Raw genomic sequence first — 24,681 nt, 5'->3', positions numbered from 1 at the left:
TAGTAATATAGATATTCAAACCTTTTGCTATCCTTGAGATCTGCCTAGAACTGGATTGAAGTCCACCTATGGCAAAATGAATTGACTTGACAACGTTTAGAAAGGCACATAAATGTGCATATGAGGTCCCACAATTCACACTGCATGTCAGAACAACAATCAGGCCATGAAGTCTGAAGAACTCCTTGCAAACCTTAACAATCAAATTGTGGTGAGACATTCATCAAGGCAAAGCTATGAAATGATTTGTAAAATTTTGAGAGTTCCCAGGAGCATGCTGGTCCCAATAATTGTGAAATGGAAGAAGTGTGAAGCACCACAGCTCGTCCTAGAGTTGGCCATCTGGCCAAACTCATTAACTGGGCAAGAAACACCTTGGCCATGGAGTTTGCCAAGAACCCAGTGATCACAGTAACAGAGCTTCAGAAGTCCTCTGTTGAAATGGGAAAACCTGTCAGAAGGATGACCATCTCAGCAGCCCTCCATCGGTCCGGTGCTTGGACTCGGACACCATGACAAAAAAGATTTTCTGGTCTGAAACAAAAACTGAACACATTGGGCAGAAGTGATGTCCCTATGGTGGTGGTAGCATCATGCTATGGGGATGCTCCTCAGAGGCAGGGACAGACAGACTAGTGAGAATTAACAGAAGGATGAATGCAGAGAAATACAAAGTGGTCCTACATGAAAACCCGCTTCAGACTGTGACAGTTCACCATTGAGCACAACAATAACCCGAGAAGCCTCTGACTGCTCCTGAGTGGCTCAGCTAAAGTCCAGACGTAAACCCAGTACAACATCTGTGGAGAGACCTGAAAATGGTAGTTTACAGATGCTTCCCACGCAATCTAATTGAGGTTGAGAGGATCTGCAAAGAAGAATGGGATAAACGGCCCAAATACAGGTGTGCAACGCTGGTAGAAACTTAAACAAGAAGCCGTGAAGTTGTAATTGCTGCTTAAGGGGTTTCTACAAAGTACTGAATTAAGGCTCTGAATACTTATACAAATAGGAGATTTCAGTTTTTGATTTTTAATATATTTGAAAACCTTTGTGAAAACATGTTTTCACTTTGTCATGATGGATTATTGAGTGTTGATGGATGGAGATGATTGACAAATATATTCATTTCAAACTACTGTAAAGTGTGCAAAAAGTGAAGGGGTCTGAATACTTTGAATTCACTGTAGGTACATTTTGGTATATCTTATGAACAAAGTTTGCCATGACTTACGGCATTGTGCCTCATTAAAGAAGTTAGTCATGCACCATTTGCATGGCTCTTGTTGACTCATTGTGTTTTAGACCACCCTAACGTTTGTGATACGTACAGAAAACGGTTACTATATTGCTATCAGTTTAGGGTCAATACTGTTGGCTCAGTTTCTCTAAGTTTAATTAAATAACTGGTACATAACAATATCCTTTTAAGGACCGAGTTGGTGTCACAAGTTTACCTCATACATCCATTTGGTTTCTGCTTGACCCCAAATCTTTTTTTACTGGATTGCAAGATGGAGTGTCAGCTGTTAAAAGAAGTGTTGGCCGGAACAGATAGATAGATAGATAGATAGATAGATAGATAGATAGATAGATAGATAGATAGATAGATAGATAGATAGATAGATAGATACTTTATTAATCCCAATGGGAAATTCACATATGTGGCGTTCTATAAGAGGACCTCATCTGTTGCTTTCCTCCATGTTCAATGTAAAGCCAGGTTTCACCTCCACACCAGGATATCAGGCCTATTATACACTGATCTTTTTCTGTTACAAATGCTCTGGCATTGAACCAATTCCAAAAGAAAAAATTAACATGATGTACTGTACTTAGATGTACTTATCCAAGTCTAGTGTCTATCAAAAGGTCACATTTGCACTAAATTTGATTAACGCTTGGCACCACGCCATGAGAGTACTCTAGGAACGTACTCCTGTCTGCACGCTCCCATAAACACAAACATATGGGATCGGAGGGAAGATGGACAGAAGACTCTGCAAAGTTTTTCTGAATTTGTAACCATCTTCACTCCACTTTACAGCATTTTCCCTTGGCATACCGTTACTGTTATTAGTGTACCCCCCCACCCCACCCCCCCCACCCCCCGGCCCCAGCACCAGCACCAGCTCTTGTGACTGATGAAGACCATCTTATGTTGCACATCTTAAGTTCTGCTCCTGCATCAGTTCTGAAGTGTTGCTTTGCATTTGTGATCAGAATTTGAAGGTAAGGGAGTTCGACTTACCAATCATGCAACAGGAGAGTTATGATGTGTTGTATGTAGGTTAACAAATGCCAGTAGGAATTTCAGTGTGCTTTGTACCCATGACAATAAAGACACTATAAACCAGTACATTTATAAACTTTAACAATCCTTTGATGCTCGTTTCTCTAAATTTGAGCCTAGTGAAAAGCCTTTTTCTCTTTGTGGTGTCATTTGCACGTTTTCCCAAATGATAACATTTTGCCACAGCATCCTCTTTCGCTGTATTTCAACAATTTGGTTGAACATGGGTATCGAGCGCACTATGCTGTTTTACCAGACTTGGGACATGCTTATCAAAGTGTTCTGATCTCAGTGATCCTTTTGTTAAAATTCTGAGAATTTTTCCATCAAAACCATCACTGCCCATCACTCAGAATCCTTGGACTGTCTCACTTGTCACTGCCATCTCCGAAGTTCCAGCCTCTCAGTGTTGTATTTTTTTTTAATTTCACAACAAACCAGCCTCCACCATGCAAAGCTCTGTACTTGTGGTTTTCAGATACGAATGTGTGGCAAACAGTGGCGTAGCTAACTTGCTGAAGGCCCCTGTGCCTGAGTTGGGCCCGAGTTGGGCCCCTCCTGTTAAGCATAACTGCTTGATCTAGGGGCCGGCTGGGCAGTGGCATCTGTGACCGCGTCACTATCAGCTCACACGTTGGTGACAAACAAACCGGCACTATAAATCGATTTTGTAATAACTTTTTTTAAATCGCTTTATTACAGACACTGTAAGTTAGCAAAAATAAAATAAATTGTGGGAATGGAATGTAAGAGTTTGGGTAGTAGTAGTAGTAGTAGTACATAAATATATGAAAGATGTGGACCTGCTTACTTTTCCAAGACAACTTTGTGAAGGAAGATGATTAAAATGTAAGATAGAAAGTAGAAACTGTTCTGTGCTATATTTCAATTTGTAACAAATTAAAATGACAACACCGGCTGACAGGATACTACTACACAATTGCCCTGTTTTACACAAGTTCTGAGAAAATGGAAATCATAAAATCAGGTGTCAATGGTTCCAAGAAATTTGCCTTGTGGGTAGGAAATTGCATTGTCATATACATTGCTTGTTTGCCTTCAGTAGTTTCTCCATTTTTAACAGTTTTAGCAGATAGCACCTGATCTGAAGCCGTTGTATCGCTACTTCTAGACTCGGTAGTTGAAACCGTTTCACTCACTGCATAACCTGCTTGCGGCTGTTGTGACGATTTACCAGCATCAGCATTCTCAGCTACTACTGCTGGCCCTTACCGGATTTCTACCTTTCTCAAAACTGAGCAAGTTTAGCATTTTTCAATTCCTGTTGCAGGCGTGCCTTACATTTAGCAGTACCACTCTTTGCTGGATCCACTGCTACTGGCTGACATGGTGTTGTATGGCGAGAGTATAAAAAGCATCAAACTGTTAAAATATTTGGTGTTTGATGACTAACGGGGACCATAACGTAACAACAGGATCACTATGATTTACTGTTTGAACTTCGAAAACTGTCAACATCAAAGTACCAAAGTAACAATTATTTATAATAATAACGTATATTTACATTATTTGTGTGATGTCCTTCAATACTTCTTCTGTTCATGTCTGCTATGGCACGCCAAAAGTCTCCAAATTTGGGAATGTGCACTTCTCTGTAAGGTGGACAAGGCCATGTAGTGCCTGCGATTAGGCTCTAGGCTTCGAACTCTCAAAGTCTAAATGTGTGTCAACTGTAGGCCTGCCGAATACATATTATCATTATGGATTGGATTGGATTTGCCAGGTGATGGTGCAAACATGCCACTGAAACTGTGAATTATTAATGCAATGAACTGTGCGAGTGATTTAAGTTATTAAAAAAAAATTTTTAATCTATGCGGCCCCAAGTGGGCCCCCCAAGCTCGTAGGCCCTTGTGCTTTGCACAATCTGCACAATGCATTGCTACGCCATAGGTGGCAAATTAATTCACACTTGTATGAGACTGATTCACACTCTGGTTCAAACTTACCTGGAAATCACACTTCTCTTGGTTTGTCATGCACCATTTTCACAACTGCATAACGTTATCACATGTCACCTTTTAAACGGTGTCCAATTCATTAGTTTAGTCTTTCATACAATACAGTTGTCTGTATCCCTTGGTTTTCATCAGATGATTCAAAAGATAAAACCCCAGGCATTTTCAGACCCATTGCCTGTTTTCCAGCGATTTGTTAAGTTGAACGGCTCTGGAGATTAAAATATAAAATGTAGCAATTTAGGAGGGAGCGTTCTGTCCTGTTGCAATATGACATACATCCATTATGGCTTAGCTTCTGTGGCTTCTCTCCACTGGATTATCTGGCTTTCAGGCCTACAATCATCCCACTGCTAACACCATGCTGCATTTACTGTCGTGTCAACAAATTCTTCAGCTTGTTCTTTATTATAACTTTCCATATAAAACCAAACACACACACACACAAAGTCCTTCTTGCATATACTTCTCTCCACTGTGACATGAGGAAAAGAGGAGTAGAATTAGGTGTGACCAATAAGAACTTCTTTAAATGAAATACCAGGGGTGTCGAACTCCTGGCCTGGAGGGCCGCAGTGGCTGCAGGTTTTCATTCTAACCTTCTTCTTAATTAATTCTGCTGTTAATTAACTTCTTTTCCCTTCATTTTAATAGCCCTGTTTTTAAGGATTCACTCCTCTCAATTGATCGTTTTCTTCATTAAAAGGTAGCCAAACAGAAATGACACGTGAAACAAGCCAACAGATGACTGGCAAAATTGGAGCTTCAGACTCCAACCAATTACTTAACAAGAAGCCAATTCTTGCTGTTAATTAAACCCGTTATTTAATTCCAGGATGTACTGCTGTTCTCATTCTGCCACAGCAGACATTCCTAAAACTATTGACTATCTGTTTTTTCTAAGAACACCGTCAAATTGTTTTGGTGGCCTGAGAGATCAACCTTATCAAGACCTTCACCTTTCTTTATTTTCAGATATTGTGTGATGGCACAGGTGAGTTGGTCGTGTAGCAGCTCATTTTGTGTCTCGTTACTGTTTGGCTGCTAAATAAGGAAAAAGAAACAACTAAGGGGCCCCGAGTCAAGTTAATTAAAATTAAGGCAAAAGAAGTTAATTAGCAGCAAATTAATTGAGAAGAAGGTTAGAATGAAAACCTGCAGCCACTGCGGCCCTCCAGGACTAGAGTTTGACACCCGTGAAATAGACGACAATGTCACTGGTATTCTTCTTTATGTGACAGGTGGCAGAGGTGAGAACGTAATTACTGAAATTGGAATCATAAGACAAGAAAGGGTCTATCAATTGGGAAAACTTCTTATATATAAACATCTACGCGTGGAAGTGTGTGGGTCTGTCTGTCCAGCCTGGAAGTGCGAGGCTACAGCAATGATGCTCAAAGAGCCGGCAAGGCAGTCCCAAGTTAACGAGTCAGAGACAAATTCGCTTAGCGAATTTTATGGAGCACGTCCATGAACTGAAACCGCCGACTCTGCATTTCAATTTTATTTCTGACGATTTCAATAGTTTCTAAAAGCCCGGGCTTACACAACTAGTGAATACTGTATATAAGGCAAAACCAGAAATTGTTGTCAGTGACTTAAAGAGCTTCCTAAACAGTAATACTCACTTTTATACTTTTCATTTGACAGATTTCTTTCATTTTAACATAAAAACACAGAAAAAACCCATGCTGCAATCCTTAACTCTTAAACAAGCCATGTCTGATGTGTCATTAGTTGTCACACACACTTTAACATGGGCAACTGTTGTGAAAAACAGAGTTCCTAAGTACAATAGTTCCAAAAAAATTCCTCAAAATGCCCATGAGATGGTGGAGATGAAGGAATTGCCTTTTGTGACTTTTATGCTATTTAGAGCCTCTTGTTAACAGCCTTTTAGAATAATACATCTTTAACAGTGTTCTGCGCCACTACCGCCTGATCAAGGCACCATGCAGCCCCCTGAGATGATGGAAAGAAGGCGGATGTCTCGTCTGTCCACAAGACCAACTTCATCAGAATCCAATCATGTGAAGAATGAAAACAAACAGGACTGATTTAGGAACATTTATGTCAGGTAGAATACCCAGGTGGGGCTGGGTGGTCTTTTGCCCTTGGAGCCCCTAATGATTGTTTTTTCACCAGTCTACTGAAGGCCTTTTTTTTTTCTGTACACCCGGCCATTTGATCTTTCCTTGTTTTGTTGTTACTTATTCTTTAATATTATTGCCTTATCTTAATTGTTTTTCTTTTGTTGCTAACTTTTTCTTTATCATCTTGTAAAACATTTTGAGCTACATTGTTGTATGGAAATGTGCTATATAAATAAATGTTATTGTTGTCATCTTCAAAACTACTGCCACAGCATCATTCTGTTAGTCCAGGGGTAGGCAACGTCAGTCCTGGTGAGCCGCAGTGGTTACAGGTTTTCATTCCAACCCAATTTCTTAATTAGAAACCAATCCTTGCCAATCTCAGACCTTATTTAATTTTATGGCTTGTTAGTCTGTGCAATGTAAGGCTCTTATATCGTAGATTTTTTTCCTTTCCAAGGATATCATCCAAATGATATGAAGCCTAAAACAGATCATTTTCAGTCTGTCACATTTTTCTATTAAGTGTTTTATTAAATCAAACCGTGCATGATGAACACACACAGATGTAATTGGAAAAAAGCTAGCTGGAGAACTGCTGGCTGCTTTGTCTTTTACATCTTATTGCTAATAAGGAGCAATTAAAACACTGAATGCAGCAGTTTAAGATTGAAATAAGCAATTAAGGTTGGAGAACCTTAACAAGCGAGACCACTAAAATGAAGCATCAAAATGTCACTTAAGCAATATGTGCTTCATCAGCAATAATTGAGTTCTCGTTAAGGAACTGGGTTGGAACAAAAACCTGCACATACTGCGGCTCACCAGGACCGACGTTGCCTACCCCTGTGTTAGTCAATCTCATGATCACCTCATTGCTCACTCAAGAACAAAACTCTGAGGTACTTGAACTCATCCACTTGGGGCAGCTGCTCCCCATTAATGACATAGAGGAAGGCACTCTTTGTTGGACAGGACCGTGATCTCAGCATGGGAGGAGCTGATTATCACCCCGATTGCATCACACTCATTTGTGAACCATTTCAGAGTGCACTGGAAATCGTAGGCCTAAAGCCGGCAACACATTACACGATTTCTAGCGAGAGGGGATGTCATTCTCGATGACTGCATAGTTGATCTCACAATTTGACATCCTCAAGCGACATGAGTAGGAATTTCATGGGATGGCAAATTACACATCTTAATGATTTTTCAGCATAGTTTTACATTTCGAAAGCTATGTGAGCTCACCATATTCCAGCTTGACAGAGCTGGTGTTGCCGAGTATATGCTTTACAAGTAATGGGGAGTTCAGATACAATTTTACTTTTTTTTTTTCTTTTTCTCTCTTCTGTTTGCCAGGTGATGCTCTTCCCGTTGCTAGGTCAAAAACACCAGTGTTCCTTATTCTTCATATCTGCATTATACACATTGTACCCTCATCTGAGCGCTCAGTGTTTGTCAGCTCTCAAACATACAAAGCCTGCTCCTACGACTTAAGATGCAATCAAACTTGTTTGACATCGGTTTAAGTCTTAGACTCCTTGAACTATTAAAGAAGATAACTGCTAGTCATTGGAAGTGTGCCTCAACTGCTCCCAACTTGCTAAAATCATGTAAATAAAGTTTGTGGCTAAAAGTCATGCAATGTGACAGGGCCTTAACAGAACAACATCTCCTGCAAATAGAAGAGATTCAACACTTAGCTTTCCAAACTGGGCAGTTCCCTGACGTTCATGACAACTGTGAACTGGAAAAGGAAGAAGACAATCCCTTGCTGACAAGGGGACCCAGGGTACAGGTAACTACACAAACACAAGTGCCACTGCACTGGTAATGAGAGCAACCCAGAACCCCATCCTCCTATAGCACATTCTGTTAGATACAACAAGGCTTCCTGTCAGAAGTTTCCTCCATGCCCACAAACTATATGTACATCCATCCATCCATTATCCAACCCGCTATATCCTAACTACAGGGTCACGGGGGTCTACTGGAGCCAATCCCAGCCAGCACAGGGTGCAAGGCAGGAAACAAACCCCGGGCAGGGCGCCAGCCCACCACAGCTATATCTACATAGGACTGAAAATTTCCCATGACTCTCCATATAATTCTAGCAGATGCAAATTGGTCAAATTTTTCACAGACATGAGGGAATTTGTGTTACTCCTCCTGGGTGGCGTATTTCTTTAAACCAAAATAGGAATGTTCTGAAATGGCCCAGTGAATGCTCCACCTCAGTCTAATTAAGAATATGCAAGCACTAAAATATTGAATATAAACGCTGAAAATTGAAGTTCACCTCAGGTCTTCAGTCCAAGATGAGATGTTCAGAGCCATTTGCAAATCAGAATGTTAGAGAGGGGAAAAAAAAACTCACGCAGGATTTGCAAAGCTGTAAAGCCTTTACTGTCAAAGTTGCCCATAAATCAATTCATTTTACTTACCTGCTTTGTGCTATTTGGGGTTGCAGGGGCTGTAGAGCATTCTGACAACACTGGGCACAAACCAGTGGGTATATAGAGCTGGGCACATTTAGAGAGAGACAAGTTAGAGTCACCAATTAACTTAACTTGGACAACCGAACTAAACAGGAGGACCTGAAGAAAAACCCACACACAGACACAGAGAATGTATGTAAAATGAGACAGCTATCTACTGCGTCACCATGCTGCCTGCCAGCATCACATATTGACTCAAAAAAGTTGAATACTAATGGAATTACTTATATGTACATACACACCTTCTCCATCCAATCTGAGGTCACAGCAGAGAACAGAATCTATCCTGAGCACAAGATGTGACAACTTCAGACAGGACACTGGGTGATCAGAGGGTCTGTTTGCAACAGTTAGTTATCATATATACTGTACATTGGCCAGAATGCCTCAATCATCGAAGGACCAGGGGAAAGAGCTTATTCCGGACACTGTCTTCCCCAAATACTAGAGGGCAGCCCCCCTGGCTTGCAGCATGTTAGCTCAACCACACTGGGGCCCGTGGCCACCGCCAGGGGTTGCCTGGACATTTCCCGAGCCCTGTTTAGCAGCACTACCACCATACCCTGAAGTCCTGCCGGAAGAAGCTCATTGGATACCTGGAGTGCTTCTGGGTGTCCTATAAAAGGAGCCAGCTGCTACTACTCCAGGAGCCAGAGTCGGGAGGAGGTGGTCGAAGAGTGGAAGTGGAGAAAGAGAGAGAAAGAAAAAGACTGGGCTTTGGCACTGTTTATTTGTGTTGTGCTGGCTGTGGGGAGTAAGATAAGTGCTTCCCCACAGGAATAAACATGTGCTGTATGGCAAACTCATGTCTCTGCCTGTCTGTGTTGGGGTTAGGATGGCTGGAGCGCCCCTGGGCTTCACAACATATATAAACCAAACACCTGTGCTTGTTTGGGACAGTCTGCGCTGCTTATGCTCAACCAGAGCCACTAGATGGCGACTGCATGTGCCTTACATCTCACTACGAAAGACCTGTGTGCAGCACACGCCAGTGTGCAACAACGACATCATGTTTAATGACAAAGATGAAGAGACACATCGTTGAAATGAAGCAAATGCCGCAGCTCAACAACATGCAAGTGAAACACCTCAGCAGCAGAGGGCAAGGCTTGAAGTCAGTCAATCAGTCATTGTCCAACCCGCTATATCCTAACACAGGGTCACAGGGGTCTGCTGGAGCCAATCTCAGCCAGCACAGGGAGCAAGGCAGGAACAAATCCTGGGCAGGGCACCAGCCCACCACAGGGCACACACACACACACACCAAGCACACACTAGGGACAATGTAGGCTCACCAATGCACCTAACCTGCATGTCTTTGGACTGTGGGAGGAAACCCATGCAGAGACGGGGAGAACATGCAAACTCCACGCAGGGAGGACCCGGGAAGCGAACCCAGGTCTCCTTACCACTACTCCACTGTGCCGCCCAGGCTTGAAGTTTTTACTAAAAACATTGTCTATCTGGAGGTGCTTTCAAAAGACAAAGACTAATAGGACCCATATGCCATCGATACGGCTAAGATATGGTATCGCCAGTGTCTTCTTACCAAAGTCAGTGGAGCAGCAAGCACAGATGGTCCACATCCTCTGCCTTGGGTCATTCTTAAGAGTTAGCAGACACCTCTCCAAGTTCACGATTACATAATAAAACTGCTAGGGAGTCTTTGGGTTGTTTTTTGTCCCAAGGACCACAGGCAGCTAGTTTAACATAACCTGCAAGTCACTGGGGGAGAATGAGGAGGAGAAATCGGATGAGTAGGATTGGCAAGCTTGTTACGCTGAAAAGATGGTTTTTGACATTAGATTGGAATCACACAATAGATCATCTGAAACTTGAAAGTACCCTCTATGAGAATGACCTAGGAGTCATAGTGGACTCATCATTATCACCTTCCAGTGTTCACAAGCCATTAAGAAGGCTAATAGAATTAAGATTAAATTAGATATACTTGTCTCCGAAGGGAAACTTTACAGAAGAAAAACATATATATAAATATTACAATAAACAAACAAATAGCAACTCCCCAAACACGTATAAGAAAGTCTGGCTTTGATAATGAAGAGCTGCAGCGGTCAATAAGAGGCTTGAATGTGACAGTAAGATGGCAACAGGGCCATTCTTAGCAGTTTGGGGCCCTACATGGTTCAAAAATGTGCAGGCACCGGATGTGCAGGACCCGGAATTGGGGGGTTCGGGAAAGGTGTTCTAATAAAACGTCCGGAAAAGGCCTTAAATGACCAATAGGCCTACATGTACGCTTGTATGTATGCAGAGTGGTAAAATATTGATTTTGTTCTGGATCTGGTAAAGGCCGGTAATATATGGATATTTCATGATTTTATGGGGATCTCTCTGAATGAATCCGAAATGAATCTCTAAAATTAACGTTTGCTATAGTGCATTTGGCAAAGTTACGACAGCGTGACAATATTATTAGGGATTTAGGTGAAGATTGCAATTTGGATAATAAATTACCGTTGTTAATAAGACTAAGAGATGCACTGAACTGAATTTCCTGGGACTGGCATAGACGGCTACATTGCCAGGGGCATGACAGGGGCCCCAGGCCCACAGCCCAACAAAAAAAAAAAAAGAAATTGTAAGTCGTGGTCGGGGCCCTACGCAGTTGCGTAGTTTGTGTATGCCTAAGAACGTCCCTGATGGCAAGACCTGACTAAACGTACCACAGGTTTACATTTAAATGTAGCAGGTCCTGCTTGCTGTGTCCACAAAGGGAACATGCTGTTAGTTAGGTTATATAGCACGATGTATAGAGTACCAGTCAAAGTACGTTAAGCTTTGCACTGCACTTGGAGTACTCTGTGCAGTTTTGGTCTCCAGGCTGCAAAAAAAAAAAAAAAAGACATAAAAGCACTGGAGGAAGTCCAGAGAAGAGCAACTAGGTTGATTCCAGGACTACATAGGATGGGTTACAAGGAAGGACTGGAGGATTTGAACCTTTTCAGTTTAGGCAAAAGGAAATTGAGGTGACATGAATGAAATGTTCAAAATGAATATATGTATTAGTACAGTAGATTGAGGACGTTACTTTAAAAAGAGTTCAACAATAACACAGGAACAAAGCTGAAAAGTTGTTAAGGGTATATTTTACACAAACATTAGGAAGTTCTTCCTCACAAAGAGATCTACTGACTAAGATACCAAGTAGTGTGGTGGACAGCTGCACTCAAAGGGCATTCATTCAAACTTGTCCATGGTGTTTGAATAGTCTAAAAACCTCAGACATGGAGAGAACATACAAGCTGTATGTGGACGGAGACCAGGCATGAGAACTGAATCTGTGAGGCTGCAGCACTAACCCTGCCACCCTAATGCATCAATTATGTATATATAAAACTCATAAAATAATGTAGAAGGGTTGGCAGAAGGGGCAAACAGTTGGTAGGTGCAGTGCTTCGCACTACAACAGAGGCCTGGGTTCAGTGCCCATGCTTGTGTGAAATATCACATTTGACACATAAAACATTCAGTGACTCAAAATTGACCCAGGATGAATGGATGTGCCAGGGAAAGAATGTTCTGGGATACATTCAAGTTAGTGCAACTTTTTAATGGTATAAGTGGGTTCAGAAAATGGTGCACTCTGGTGGTGAGAGGAATCAAGATTAAGCATGATGGCATCAGCCATGCACCATCTCGCTAAAATGGCAGGATCTAGTTTGTAAAATTACGTTTTCTCTTTTAAAATATAAGGCTTTGCGTGTTGGAAATTCGTTAGTATTTTATAACAATTAAATAAAGAGGATTGAATTTTTTATTTGACTTCTATAAAATACATACACACGGCAGGTTCTGTGACCCTTTTTCACAGGCAGGTAAGCGCTGCGACTCGGCTGCCTGGCTTAAGGTTCAATACGCACCAGTATCTATGTGCCACCTGTTTCCAGGAAGCGTCGTGGGCACAATTTCTTTGTTAACAACAAGGACCCGAAACAATGCCAACGCGAGCAGACTAATCAAGCGTACCAACTTACCTTGCTTTTTCACTGGCATCCTGGGGATCGGTGCGTTACTCCTCATTACAAGGTGGCCAAGTACGCGGTCGTTTCTCCTTCTCAAGCGTAATGTTTCCCACCAGCTGAGCTTTTCCCAAAACTTTTGGGGTCAGCTGAGTGCTTCAGAGTGAATTGCACTTGCTTCACTTAGCATTACATCCTTACCCGTGACACTTCTCTGCCGTTGTTTTTTCCTTTCTTTTTTTTTTAACACAGGATCCAACCGGATACTCTTTATCCCAAGAGTCACGCCAGCAGAATAAAGAGGAAGTCTTCGCGCACCTTTTTTGTTGAATAATAATATCAATTATGATTTATTCTGTTTGTTTGCATTAGATTAAAAATGACAGCCCGTGTTATCAAATTCCCTTATTCAGACAAGAAATTTAAAAAAGTTGTTCAGGGGGTCCAAACACTCCTGAATGGTCGCGACTCCTTTTCCAATCAGTTTCCTCCATGGTAATCACAAGCAGCCACTGGCATGATGTCAACGATCCTCCCTAGCGATTACCAGTAACGGCGAGCAGGAGGAGGGGCAAACCAATCAAGGCGCTGCACTGGGGCAGCACGTGCCGAGGGACTTACTTATTAATAGCGGGAAGTCAAAAAGCATCAATTCGGGACGGGGAGTGTGAAGATGAGCACAGGTAGGTATTGGAGCTGGACTCACAAGATGATCAGACGCGTGACTTTCGGCAGGATTTTATGCAAATGGTTTAACTGCAAACTTTTTTCTTGTGGAAATTAATTTTAAACGGCTATTTGATTCCACATAGCCTCCGGCTCTCCGTATACGTTCTTTGGATACAGCTGATCCAGAAAATGAATGACTGGATGGATGGATAAATGTCAATGTTCTATTTCCCCCAAAAAAGTTTCAGCGTAAGTAATATGACTGAGATAAGTTGAGTTATTCTTGTCAAACCCGAATGCTGTGATTTTTTGAACGAACCAGTATTCCTAACATGTTTTCCCAGTGAGATGTTCTGTACCTAAGAGCCCTTATGCTGCTCAGGAGTCAGTCGTTATCGCATTGTTGGATTCATCATTCTTTAAACCTTTTGGATTGGTGCTTTCAGGAACTCTTCTCACTGATTCCCAACGCACTCCAGCCAGGGCGACGCCTATCGGAAAAACCTCATAAATTTTCCATAAAAATGCATGGTTGTGCAATGTTGCATTTCTCTGTTGCTTATTGTTTTAATTTGCAGCCACATCTTCTTTACACTTCAGAACACCAAGAAGAAAAAAATAAATAAATGCCCATGCCGTCTTCTCTTCGCATCACCCCATTCCCGTTACTTCCCCGTCATCTCCACGGAGCTGCAGCAACAGCAGCAGGCGACTTACCTTAGCAACGTTACTATTCACTGCGACTGATAGAAGAAAGAGCCAATGACAGCAGCGCCTCGCCAAGCCGTGTGCATCCGCTGCACCAATAGGAGAAAGAGTTAAGGGTGGGGCTTGTCAACCACAAGTTCAAAGTGGGTTTATTATCACGTGGTGCTGAACATGGCTGCGGCCATTGGAGCCGTGCGACTTTCTTAGGGATTTCGTTTGAGGGTTGATTACTCCGTGCTGGATATTAAATGCAAGGGATCGGATCAAAACAGTAAAGTGATAAAGGTAAGAAAGATTTTGTTTCCTTTGAATTTTGGTTGTAGAAGCTGTGTAACTTTATAGAAGTGGTTCTGGACTGCCAAGGTCACGTTGACGATTTCACAAGCTTATTTAGTAAACATCATTAAAGATATTAGGCTAGTATTGCACGACTGTCAACACGCCAAGCATTGCTTGCACTTGGAAATGTTTCTTTAGCACAGTGTTACAAGTTACAATTCAGTTTAGGCACTTAATGTACATTGTAGGAGCACGCTTTGCTAAGATGAATCTTTCAAGTACAAGTATAACTACCATCCTCAGATATGTGACTTGCAGTAATCAGATTTTTAACTAATATTGAGGCTTTGTGGAAAAAAATAGCAATTCCTTTCAGAACACTTCTTTCTGTGTGTGATGTCAGTTCTTTCATCTATTTAGTTGAGGGTAGCAAGTTGTTTCAGTGATAAGCAACAGTTTCGAGAAACCATCTCCACGTCCCGCACGGCCACTGCCTGCGTGCGATCTGTATCTGCTACCCACGATGGTGTTGATTTTTTTGGTGCTCAGAGTTCTTTCCCTTGTAACCAACATGGGGAAATCGTAAATGATCTGATGTGTGCGCCCCGCGTTGGGCTGACGCCCTAGCCAAGGCTGGCACCTGCCCAGTACTGCTCTGTAATGCTGAACCGGAATAAGTGGGACCAGAAAATTCATGGACGGGTGGTTCCTTGAACAAATTGAAACGGCATGAGGGTGAAGTGTACAAAAAAGGCAGAAAAGGCCTTATCGAGCAGTTTGGGTCAGGATTGGATTAAGCTAATATATTGCATGAACCGATTTAAAAAATGTCACCCAAAAATATATTTTATGTTATTTACACCATGTAGTTTGTAGCACTAGGAGAGAGAATTTTTTTTCTTTCATTGACAAAGTAAATGACATGATTCTGCCCGAATGGACTCCAGTTCTGGAAAAGAACAAAAATGTTCATGAAAAAATAACATAGAAAATACATTACTTAACATAATGGTGGACAGTTAGACCTTTGAGTTTTTAAGGCTCTCAATGTCATTTTCAAGAAATTAAGTAAAGAGGATTTCCAGGCTATCTTTGGCTGAATTACCTGTTCTCATTTAAATTGTTCTGCTGTTCCAAAAATGTTTTGTGTTAATGCATATTCAAAAGAAACTGCAAGTTGGCCATTTAAAATAAGAAGAAATTTAGCTTGTAGAAGGGACTCCATGAAATTACCAAACCTAATTAAAGTTTAGTGAATTTTAGCGTGGGGTGTTGAGGAGCCTTTCTCAGAACCATCAAGGCAGAAACCAGCTGTGGATGGGGTGCCAGGCTGCCACAGACCAACCCCCCAAACTTACATGTACGGGTCATACCCTAATGTCCATATCTTTGGACTGTGGGAGGAAAAGCATGGTACCCGGAGAAACCCCACAGGCACGGGAAGAACATGCAAACTTCACATAAGCAGTGACTGGATGGAATATGAGCCCACTTTCCTGGAGCTGTGAGACAACTGTTCTAGCTACTGTGCCAGTGGCCCACAGGCTTTTTTATTATTATTATTATTACCACGCTTCTTTTAACTTCATCTGTTTGTTGTCTGGTACAAATTTTGTAATCGATATTTAACACACTTCCTGTTGTCCAAATGACTTGAAATTTTGCACACTTACTTCTGATGACAATACATGAATCAATAATCAGTTTCACTAACTGATCAATTAATCCATGTTAATTAATACAATGAAATTTTCATATGAAGAATAGTTAAAGACTTCACCAATAGATGGCGCTAGTAACGGATAGAAATATTAAAGGAAGTGTTAGTATAATTTTGTAATCAATATTTTAAATCAAACCTAAGACTAAAGTTGAAAATAAAATATATAAATACTTTTTAAAAACCACACTTATATTAAGTTAAAAAGTGTAAAAAAAAGTAAAAAATAAGTCTCTCATACATCACTCGTAAAATAAAAAGCGTGGGCGCTTTGAATCAATCAATAAAATCTTAGCATAAGCGTGGGTTTTAAAATATTTTTTTATATATATTTTTTATGAAGCACATGCTTTAATAGCATTATAAAGGTCTAACATGATTAACATCAGATAGAGACTCGTATAGTAACACACCGAGAAAAAATCTGCAACTATCCTTTAAAATTGGCTAAAATCATAACTGTGAAAGTTTCTCACTTTTAATGAAAAATTTTAAAAAGTTATTAGAAGTCTTCACTACTTTAATATTAAATCGAAATTCGAGACTCGTGCTGGCTAGCCGTAATGAAAATGGATAAATCATTGTCTCTATTAGCCACATTAAAATTGATTAGCAAGTCCGTGTGCTTATAAAGAACTATCAGCTTAGCATGTTTCCACTTGCCATCAAGCCCTCTTAATATTAAACATTTTTATGCAGACATAGACATCTTCTGTTCAAAACAGCTTGTTTGTTTTTTCCTTTTTTAAGGGCAACACCATTAAGAGTTCAGGGTCAAATGGTAGAGTGAGACAAATCTGATCCATCCATCCATTAAGAAACCTACTTAATCCAGTTCAAAGTCGCACAGCTAGGATGTACAGCGTATCGTTACTACAAAGTAGGGAGCTGACTGAAAGATGTCCAAACACGTGGATATCTTATAAATTGCAATTCACGAAAAATGAGGCCAAGTGTACTGTGTGTCCCAATTGTATGCTAGCTGTAATGATTGTGTCAGAAGGGGACTTAAGATTAAAAGAGAAGAGTTTTAATTAACTGTGGATGGCATAAAAAAAGTCACAAAATAATTTAATACAAATGTTTCAAAGGGCACAAATTACCTTCTGATAGAAGACTAACATATACTGCTGGCCTGTAAAATTGCAACACAGGGTGAAAATACCTCTCATATTGGCTTGAAACTTAGATGTGAAAATGATTATAAACACAGCACATATGGAAATGCATTGAGATGCACCCCTAGGCATACAGTGGGGATCACTGCTGGCAGATAGTGTTATTTATAGGGACCAAGCACACGCTGGCAAAGAGATCAACAGCCATACATTTAGTTCTCAGACTTTGAACGAGGGAGAATTGTGGATAGGTAGAGTATCCTTCCAGCTCTTGGGCGCTTGTGTTGGATGCAGTAAAGGAGTAAGGCATCAGCGTGTAGAAAAGGGTTGGACCCATGAAATTGAGGCACCCTGATGCACCAGTGAATGGGACGACAGATATCTCACACCCTTGGCAGCGATTCACTGAGCAGACACTGTAGCCCAGTAGTTTGGGTCTGTCGCACACTGGTCAACATCGTTTTTAGCAGCAGTGCCTTCTTACCTGCTGCCCATTGCTTCAGATATCCTTGACCACAGGTACTTTGACTGCACTGGTGCCAAGAACGCCACCAACTGCAGGGTCACTGCCATGTGTTTTTGGATGACTCGGTTTACACCACCATGATGCAAAGCCCTGTGTATGGAGACACTATGGAGTCTCCTGGAGGTATGCATTTTCCAGCACCACAGAGGAGTTGGCGGCTGAAGTGGTACCCTTTTCATAGAAGTTCCATATACCATCAGAACAATATTTGATCATATGTGACACAACATCCTGCAGTTCCAGGATGACCACCATGTGCCACTTCTTTCTTGACCTGTATATTCACCAGATTTGTCCCCCACTGAGCATGTAGGGGACGACAGCTGTGCCAGAGACCACCATCGGATACTAAAGGTGAGCTTTAGGTACATTTACAGGCTTCATGGAATGACATTCTGTAAACACGCATGCAGCATGTCTTCTTGTCCATGCCAGACCATGTAAAAGCAGTTATTTTAACTTGTGGTGGATACACCAAATACTGATTATAGCCGTTTTCCCATGAATAAGCAAGCTGTACTTCTAATCATGCATACTATGCATTATGAGAAATATGCTATACTCATGTACACTATGTATCATAAGTAATATGCCATATAAATATTGTACTTCAATACTTAAGATACACACACAAGTGCAAATGCAAGTTAGTTACCTGTTGATCAGCATGTTATTTGCCTCTTGTTATCTGTCAGCTAAGAGTAAAGTAGCAATTTAAAGATCCGACACATAAGAAATGTGAACTTGAATCAAAAACGGGAAAAAACAGCATTAATGCCTAATTAAGGAATTGACTGCACTGTGTTACTAAAATAAGTCTCAAAAGTTTAAGGGTATAGTTAATCAGCAAATTTGGTGCACTGCTACTGCCTTGTAGCAAGGAGCCTAGGACTTGTGTCCCTGGTGCTCCGTGTGGAGTTTGCCTCAGTTTGTTCCCACATTCCAAAGATGCATTATGTGAATTGACAATGCAAATGCATCTCCTGTGTGTGTATTCACACGTGTTTCGGTTGATTTTGCTTTTTAATTCCCATTGACCATTTACAAAGCAGCTCTTAAACATACCCAATACCAGGAAGGTTTGCATTGATTTCTAGTCCGATATATAAAGGATCAAAGCTTAATAGAATGTTTAAAAGTACTTTTCTACATTTATTGAAGGGTTGTCAGCTGTTGATTTGCTGCTAAGGGGAAAGTAGACCCTGCACGGTTTCTTTTAAGGAGATTTTTCCAGTAGGGGTCAGCATACTATTCGTTCCTCACTGCTGGACTCCTGAACAGCTTTCAAACCAATCCTGCTGGCAAGCTTGCAGTATTGTAGTTCTGACAATAATAAATCGGTAGAAAATGTTTTCTGTAGAACAAAGTTATTTGATACCATTAACGCAAAGAGGCCTTTAGTGTTAGCCTACTTAACACACTGTGCCGGCTGAAGTCAGACTTGATTAAAAGAATCCCACAGGTAAGTGTTCTCAAACTACTGCTTCATTACTTTTACATAACGGAGTGGGTGGTGGGTCCAAGGGGGCCTTGGGCTTTACACAGTAAATGTGGTTGTAGCTGTATTGTTTTGTCTTTTCCCCCCTTAATGTTTTTAGAACCCTATATGAGAAAAACATAATTGCATCAGTGCCTATGTAAAGAAATGTAGTTTCAGGTATTTGAGTAAATTTTCGAGCATTTGTTTTTTGCAAACAAGTCTTAAGTAGTCAAGTCCATCCTTTCCTTGTACCCACTGATTCACTACAGAGGTCACTGGATCTGCAACCTTGTGTTTTGATGCTGTGCTGTCAGTGGGTCACTAAAGTGCAACTAGGACAGACCTGGATGTTGAGAACGCCCACTGAAAACTAGAAACACTGAATGCACTAAATATAACAAGGGCATCTTTATAAATGAAGACATTAATAGACATTGGGGTAGGTATTCCCAATTCTGAGGGCTAATGTTCCATTTGTTAGGAGATTGTACTCCTCACTGTTCATGGAAAAGCCTATGTCAACTTACTAGAAAGGAGACTTCAGCTAACTATACATCCTTGGATTCAGAACTGTAAAAGTGACCATACAGTATGCCCCAAGAAATTTGACAAATGCTGTTAAGTGGATAGCTAAGTTGCCTCAGTGTCTCATCGAGATACATCTTAAAGGTCGTCAAGGTTTCTGCTTAAACTACATGACTTGGTAGTTTGTTGCAGATTCCCACAATTATTTGCATAAAAAGGACTGTCTTAAGTGCACTTCCTCTTAAATGTCACTGGTGTCCTCCAGTATTTGAATGAATTCTGCTGTGTCTGCATTTGGAAAGGCTCTTTTCCATTACAGTATACAGTCCCAAATTTTCATTTTTTTTTATAGTCAGTTATGTCATTAAATCAGGATATGCGAACTGTAGGTCCCTGTTAAAGAAATGTCGTCTTTTCTCCTTATTGATATTTTCTTGGATAGTATTTTTAAGGCACAATCTGTGCACTAAACAGTGCCCAATTTTGGGACTAGTTGCATCCACTCTTGCTATTTTATGACTTCTCCCCTTTCATCTTTTTTAATGATGTCAGGTGGACACTAGAATGGTTCCCGGTGTAGTACTGAAGCGACTGATATGAACATTGGCACGTCCAAAGCTGACATCACAGTTGTCTCTAGGAAAGGCTCATGTGATTTTCTGAAGGTTTGAGAGGTAACAGCTCATCTGTACTTATACAGATGGGGCTGAGTAGTTCAGGTCTTCATCATGGGTGAGGTTACAGTGTTGAGGGACTGAAATATTGATGTAACCACAGGAACAGTAGTGTAGGCAGGATAGCAAGCAATGGTGTTAAGTGCCCAAAAGGAACAAATTGCAGTTTACTTTTCAACAATGTGGACAGTCACATTCATTATGGGCCGAGTAAGCAAATCAGAGAGCTAGTGCATCCTGTGTACCTACTGTATCATATGGACTGGACTCACCAGCGTTAATATTCACCCCTTTACAGTAGAGAAGCAAATCACAACTTTTGATATGTTCTGCCACTTTTTGCATTGAAAATATTGTATTCTTTCCAGCCCTGAACCACAACAATGCCTGATGATTCAATCACAGTTCTGCCACCAAGGCAAGAAAGTTTGAATTCTTCACACCATTTCCCAATAAAGGAGTTTCTTTATAAAAAGTATGAGCAACTTTCAGAAACTGACAGGTAAGAATATGGTCCACCATTAAATCGGCACTGCTATCACCTTGATTACTAGGAAGTTTTACTGATGGCTGCACATCTCTACTAAAAACTTAAATGGGGACATTGCAATTTCTATGCAAAAATGTGGATACACATGTCCAAATGACTATTTTGTTGACATCTTCATTAAAACATAGTAAATAAAACTTTGACAGCAAATAGACTAAATTAGAGGTTTTTTTATATAAAAATGTTAATATGCAGTTACTATTTGGTCAAATGATAAGACTAAATTAGAGGTTTTTTTATATAAAAATGTTAATATGCAGTTACTATTTGGTCAAATGATAAAAATAAGAGTATGTATGGTGTGTTCATATGTTTGGATGTCCTTTCATTTGTAATGTTTTAGAAGTCTTTAGGTTGTTGGCGAAATCCGCAAATAGTCATTAGGAAGAGCCTAATAAATTCTTTAATTCTAATTTAAACAGTGTACAACACTCTAACTATGGGCTCTTCTAAGCAACTATGTGAAGATTTGAAAATTAAAGGTAAATTTATCCCTATAAATCAGTGAAAGGCTAGAAATAAGTGCAAGCTCTTCATAACTTAAATTTCAGACTATGGAAATTATTAGCTAAGGGGAACCATGGAGATCAAGACAAGATCTAGAAGACCAAGAAAATTGCTAGAACCATTTGTATATTGTAATGGAAGGCAAAACAAAACATTCCTTACTTGTGATCATAAAAAACATCTTCAGTATGCAAAATACTTAAGACAGGCATTGTAGAAACAGGTGTTTTGGACAGAGGTTAACAAAAAAAAAAGGTGATTTGGATTAAAAAAAAAAAAAAAAAAAAAAAGTGAAGAAATAAACACCTTGCCAAATGCTAAGCGAGGGATATATTATTGGGGTTGTGCGGTAGCTACCAGAACAAGAAACACAGTAGAAGTAGAGGCAAGAATGGTTTTCACTAAATAAGAAATCCTCAAGGAAAATAGACAGTTAAGAAAACTGAGGCCAAAATAGGACGGCTTCTATAACAAGACAACGATCCAAATCAAAATTTGACATCTACTATGAAGGAAGAATGGGCAAACATTTCCAAAACTAGAATTAGAACTAGACTTGTAGCTCACTTTAAAAAAATAAATAAATAAATTTCCAAAAGGGAGTTTTACCAAGTACTTATTTAGTAGGACACGTAACAGGTTTTATCTATCCATTTTTAAACATTATCACATCATAAATTGTAGTTGTTCCATTAATTTTTATAAAAATCCCACTTTTTAAGTTTATTTGTAATCAAAGTTCGATTATTTTTTTATTTCATATGTGAATAAAATATGCTGTTTGGCCCAAACTTCAGCATTGAATGCAAAATGGTTGTATGTTCTGCAGAAAATCAAAACACTTAAGTCTTCACCTTCTTAATCCTTGGTATATCACATTTTAGCGCACTGCTTAGGACACGTCTTGACTGGATGAGGAAACAGCATGACCTTAAAGGTCCATCCTCTCCATTCTAGAAGCTCCACCCTGACACAATACAGTACAGGAAGAGCTCTAAAGGTCTTTTTCTTTCTTTGCTAGTTGACAAAGCAGCACGGACTGGTTTTTTTTTTTACCCATCATTCCCACTGCCATGGCCTGTAAATTCAGGCAGTATTTTGAGACTGTTTTTCTTGTGGACATGAAAGGAAATAAAATTTCCAGGAATTTTCATTAATTTTGCACCATGTTTTGTTCTGTATCAAATCTTCACTAACCTTTATAAATATCAGTGTGCACTGCCTCTCAAACAAGCCAACCCACTTTTATTCATTCAAGAATTCCTGCCTATCACCAGGTTCTCAATTTTGTACCCTTAAAGGCCTTTTTAAAAATTTCAGCAAGATCTGTGTTTTATATATACACACACACACACACACACAACTGAAATTAGTAAAATAACTTGATTTTTACCACTAAAATACTTTGCATTTTAAACATGTAGTTATGCCAAGGAATAAACTCGGATGTGTACCAATTATTTATACCACTGAATAAATGTTGTTTGAGACTCCTGTAAAAGAAAGAATTATGGGTTGGGCTGCATTGGTGTGGTGCATTTCAAGAGGCCCTGGCTTGGACTCTCAAAGGTCTGTATAGATGTAATGTAAATGAATATCATTTTAAGTGGAATTTTAAAAAATGCTTGTTGCCGTTTTCTATTTTTAATGCATTTTTAGAGAGATTTCAGAAAATGTTATTGTGCTGTATTTTTTTTAATCTGTCCAACTGTCTCAAATTTATGGATTTCAGAAAATTGTTCACTTACGGACCTATGTACCTTGGAATCAATAGTGCATTTTCTGGGCTGATCGCAAACAGTTTATTTCGGCGGGTGCTGAATATCAGTCAAGGATGGTTTACAAGCAGCTTGCCTATGGCAGTACTTCCAGGTTTAACTACAATGCTAGTGTACAGTGCAGCTGTATCTACACCTCTGCTAGAAGGCAAGTTTTACTTTTAACATATATACAGTATAGTAATTGTACATTATTATTAAAATTACAGCTGCGTAATACTGGCATCAGCTTTCACATTTACTCCAAATATGCATAAAGCGTTTTAATGTGTTTTCCCAAAACTGACTTTTTAAATTTATTTACAGGCAACCTGAACTGCCCTACATGCGCACTTGTTAGAGGTGGACTAGTGGGTGCCATGGTTGGAGGTCTTTATCCTATTTTGCTAGCTTTGCCAGTCAACGCTGGTCTTGCAACAAGGTAAGAAAACCCAAATTCAAAAATACCGTAAATTATATACATATGCAGTGGTAAACAAATACATACATTACATTGTTTACTTCATCTATCTATCTATCCATCCATCCATCCATCCAGATTTATGGAAATGGATTACTATTACTACATTTAGGAAGGCTAAAATTACAAGTGTACACTTTGGGCAGATTTCGGATTAAGATGGTTTTCTAATTTAGGCTTGTTTAATTTCTTTGTGAGTAGTTTAACTGGGAAGGAAACTGGATGTTTGAAAAATTAGGTAATTTTTATGTTCTGCCTGTACTACACTGCTGAGATTTGGTCACCCTGTTTATTTTACCATTACTTTTCTTTACTATAGCAATATTTGTGGAAAATAATAAAGGAATTATTTTTAGTGTAGCTACTGCCATTTTAACTTCATTCTGTGGAATATACTTAATGCAAATTTTTCTTAACTTGTTACAGGTACAACACTTCTCCAATGCCAGAGAAAGGAAATATTTTTCGATTCTGGGCCATGATCACACAACCTGTGTTGAAGAAAATGTCCTTTGTCATAATACTACAAGGGATGTTTGGAATTTACATGAGTTCCAAGCATTATGGAATATATATGAAAATGCTAGAACAGCCTCTTTCAGATGAAGATATAAAACAATAAATACTTTTACTGTATAAAAATGTTCTCTATCCTTTATTTTTGTGCCTATAGCAGATATTTGAATTTAAAAATGGGAAAGGGTGGAGTCAACCATCAACTAACTCTGATGTACAGCTTAAATTACTGGTTTTACACTTTAACAATTTCCATTTGCACAAAAATATTTTAGAAATGAAATTACCCATGTTTGGCACATGTAAAGTACTTAATTTTGAT

The 24,681-nt window shown here is 39.8% G+C and overlaps 2 protein-coding genes across 15 annotated transcripts in view; one reads left to right on the top strand and one right to left on the bottom strand.

Annotated features, from left to right (window-relative positions):
* dlg2 (discs, large homolog 2 (Drosophila)) overlaps positions 1-13,363 on the bottom strand; it is a 1,641,316-nt gene extending 1,627,953 nt beyond the window's left edge. For all 13 annotated transcript variants that reach the window (XM_051926947.1, XM_051926951.1, XM_051926957.1 and 10 more), the window contains exon 1: positions 12,865-13,363. In XM_051926947.1, coding sequence (XP_051782907.1) covers positions 12,865-12,910 — 46 coding nt within the window. In that variant the 5' untranslated portion in view covers positions 12,911-13,363. The remainder of the gene's footprint in view (positions 1-12,864) is intronic.
* Positions 13,364-13,461: 98 nt separating this feature from the next.
* tmem126a (transmembrane protein 126A) lies at positions 13,462-24,485 on the top strand. 2 transcript variants are annotated; one of them, XM_028800279.2, is made up of 5 exons: positions 13,462-13,532; positions 20,917-21,050; positions 23,338-23,531; positions 23,690-23,804; positions 24,270-24,485. In XM_028800279.2, the coding sequence occupies exons 2-5, from the start codon at positions 20,932-20,934 to the stop codon at positions 24,463-24,465; spliced, it is 624 nt and encodes a 207-aa protein (XP_028656112.1). In that variant the 5' UTR covers positions 13,462-13,532; positions 20,917-20,931; the 3' UTR covers positions 24,466-24,485. The 2 variants fall into 2 exon arrangements, with proteins under 2 accessions (XP_028656112.1, XP_028656110.1); XM_028800277.2 differs by lacking the exon at positions 13,462-13,532 and adding an exon at positions 14,360-14,511.
* The last annotated feature ends 196 nt before the right edge of the window (positions 24,486-24,681 follow it).

Source organism: Erpetoichthys calabaricus, chromosome 4 (assembly GCF_900747795.2).
Source record: "Erpetoichthys calabaricus chromosome 4, fErpCal1.3, whole genome shotgun sequence".
Taxonomy (NCBI): domain Eukaryota; kingdom Metazoa; phylum Chordata; class Cladistia; order Polypteriformes; family Polypteridae; genus Erpetoichthys; species Erpetoichthys calabaricus.
Note: the sequence above shows the minus strand (reverse complement) of the source record. Positions and strands in the feature narration are given on the sequence as shown.

Bases quoted from the DNA above. Each gene is read 5' to 3' on its own strand.
- tmem126a (XM_028800279.2), top strand. From the start codon at position 20,932: ATGCCTGATGATTCAATCACAGTTCTGCCACCAAGGCAAGAAAGTTTG. The intron at 21,051-23,337 runs GTAAGAATATGG...TATGGATTTCAG, and splicing joins CAACTTTCAGAAACTGACAG to AAAATTGTTCACTTACGGAC. The intron at 23,805-24,269 runs GTAAGAAAACCC...AACTTGTTACAG, and splicing joins AACGCTGGTCTTGCAACAAG to GTACAACACTTCTCCAATGC.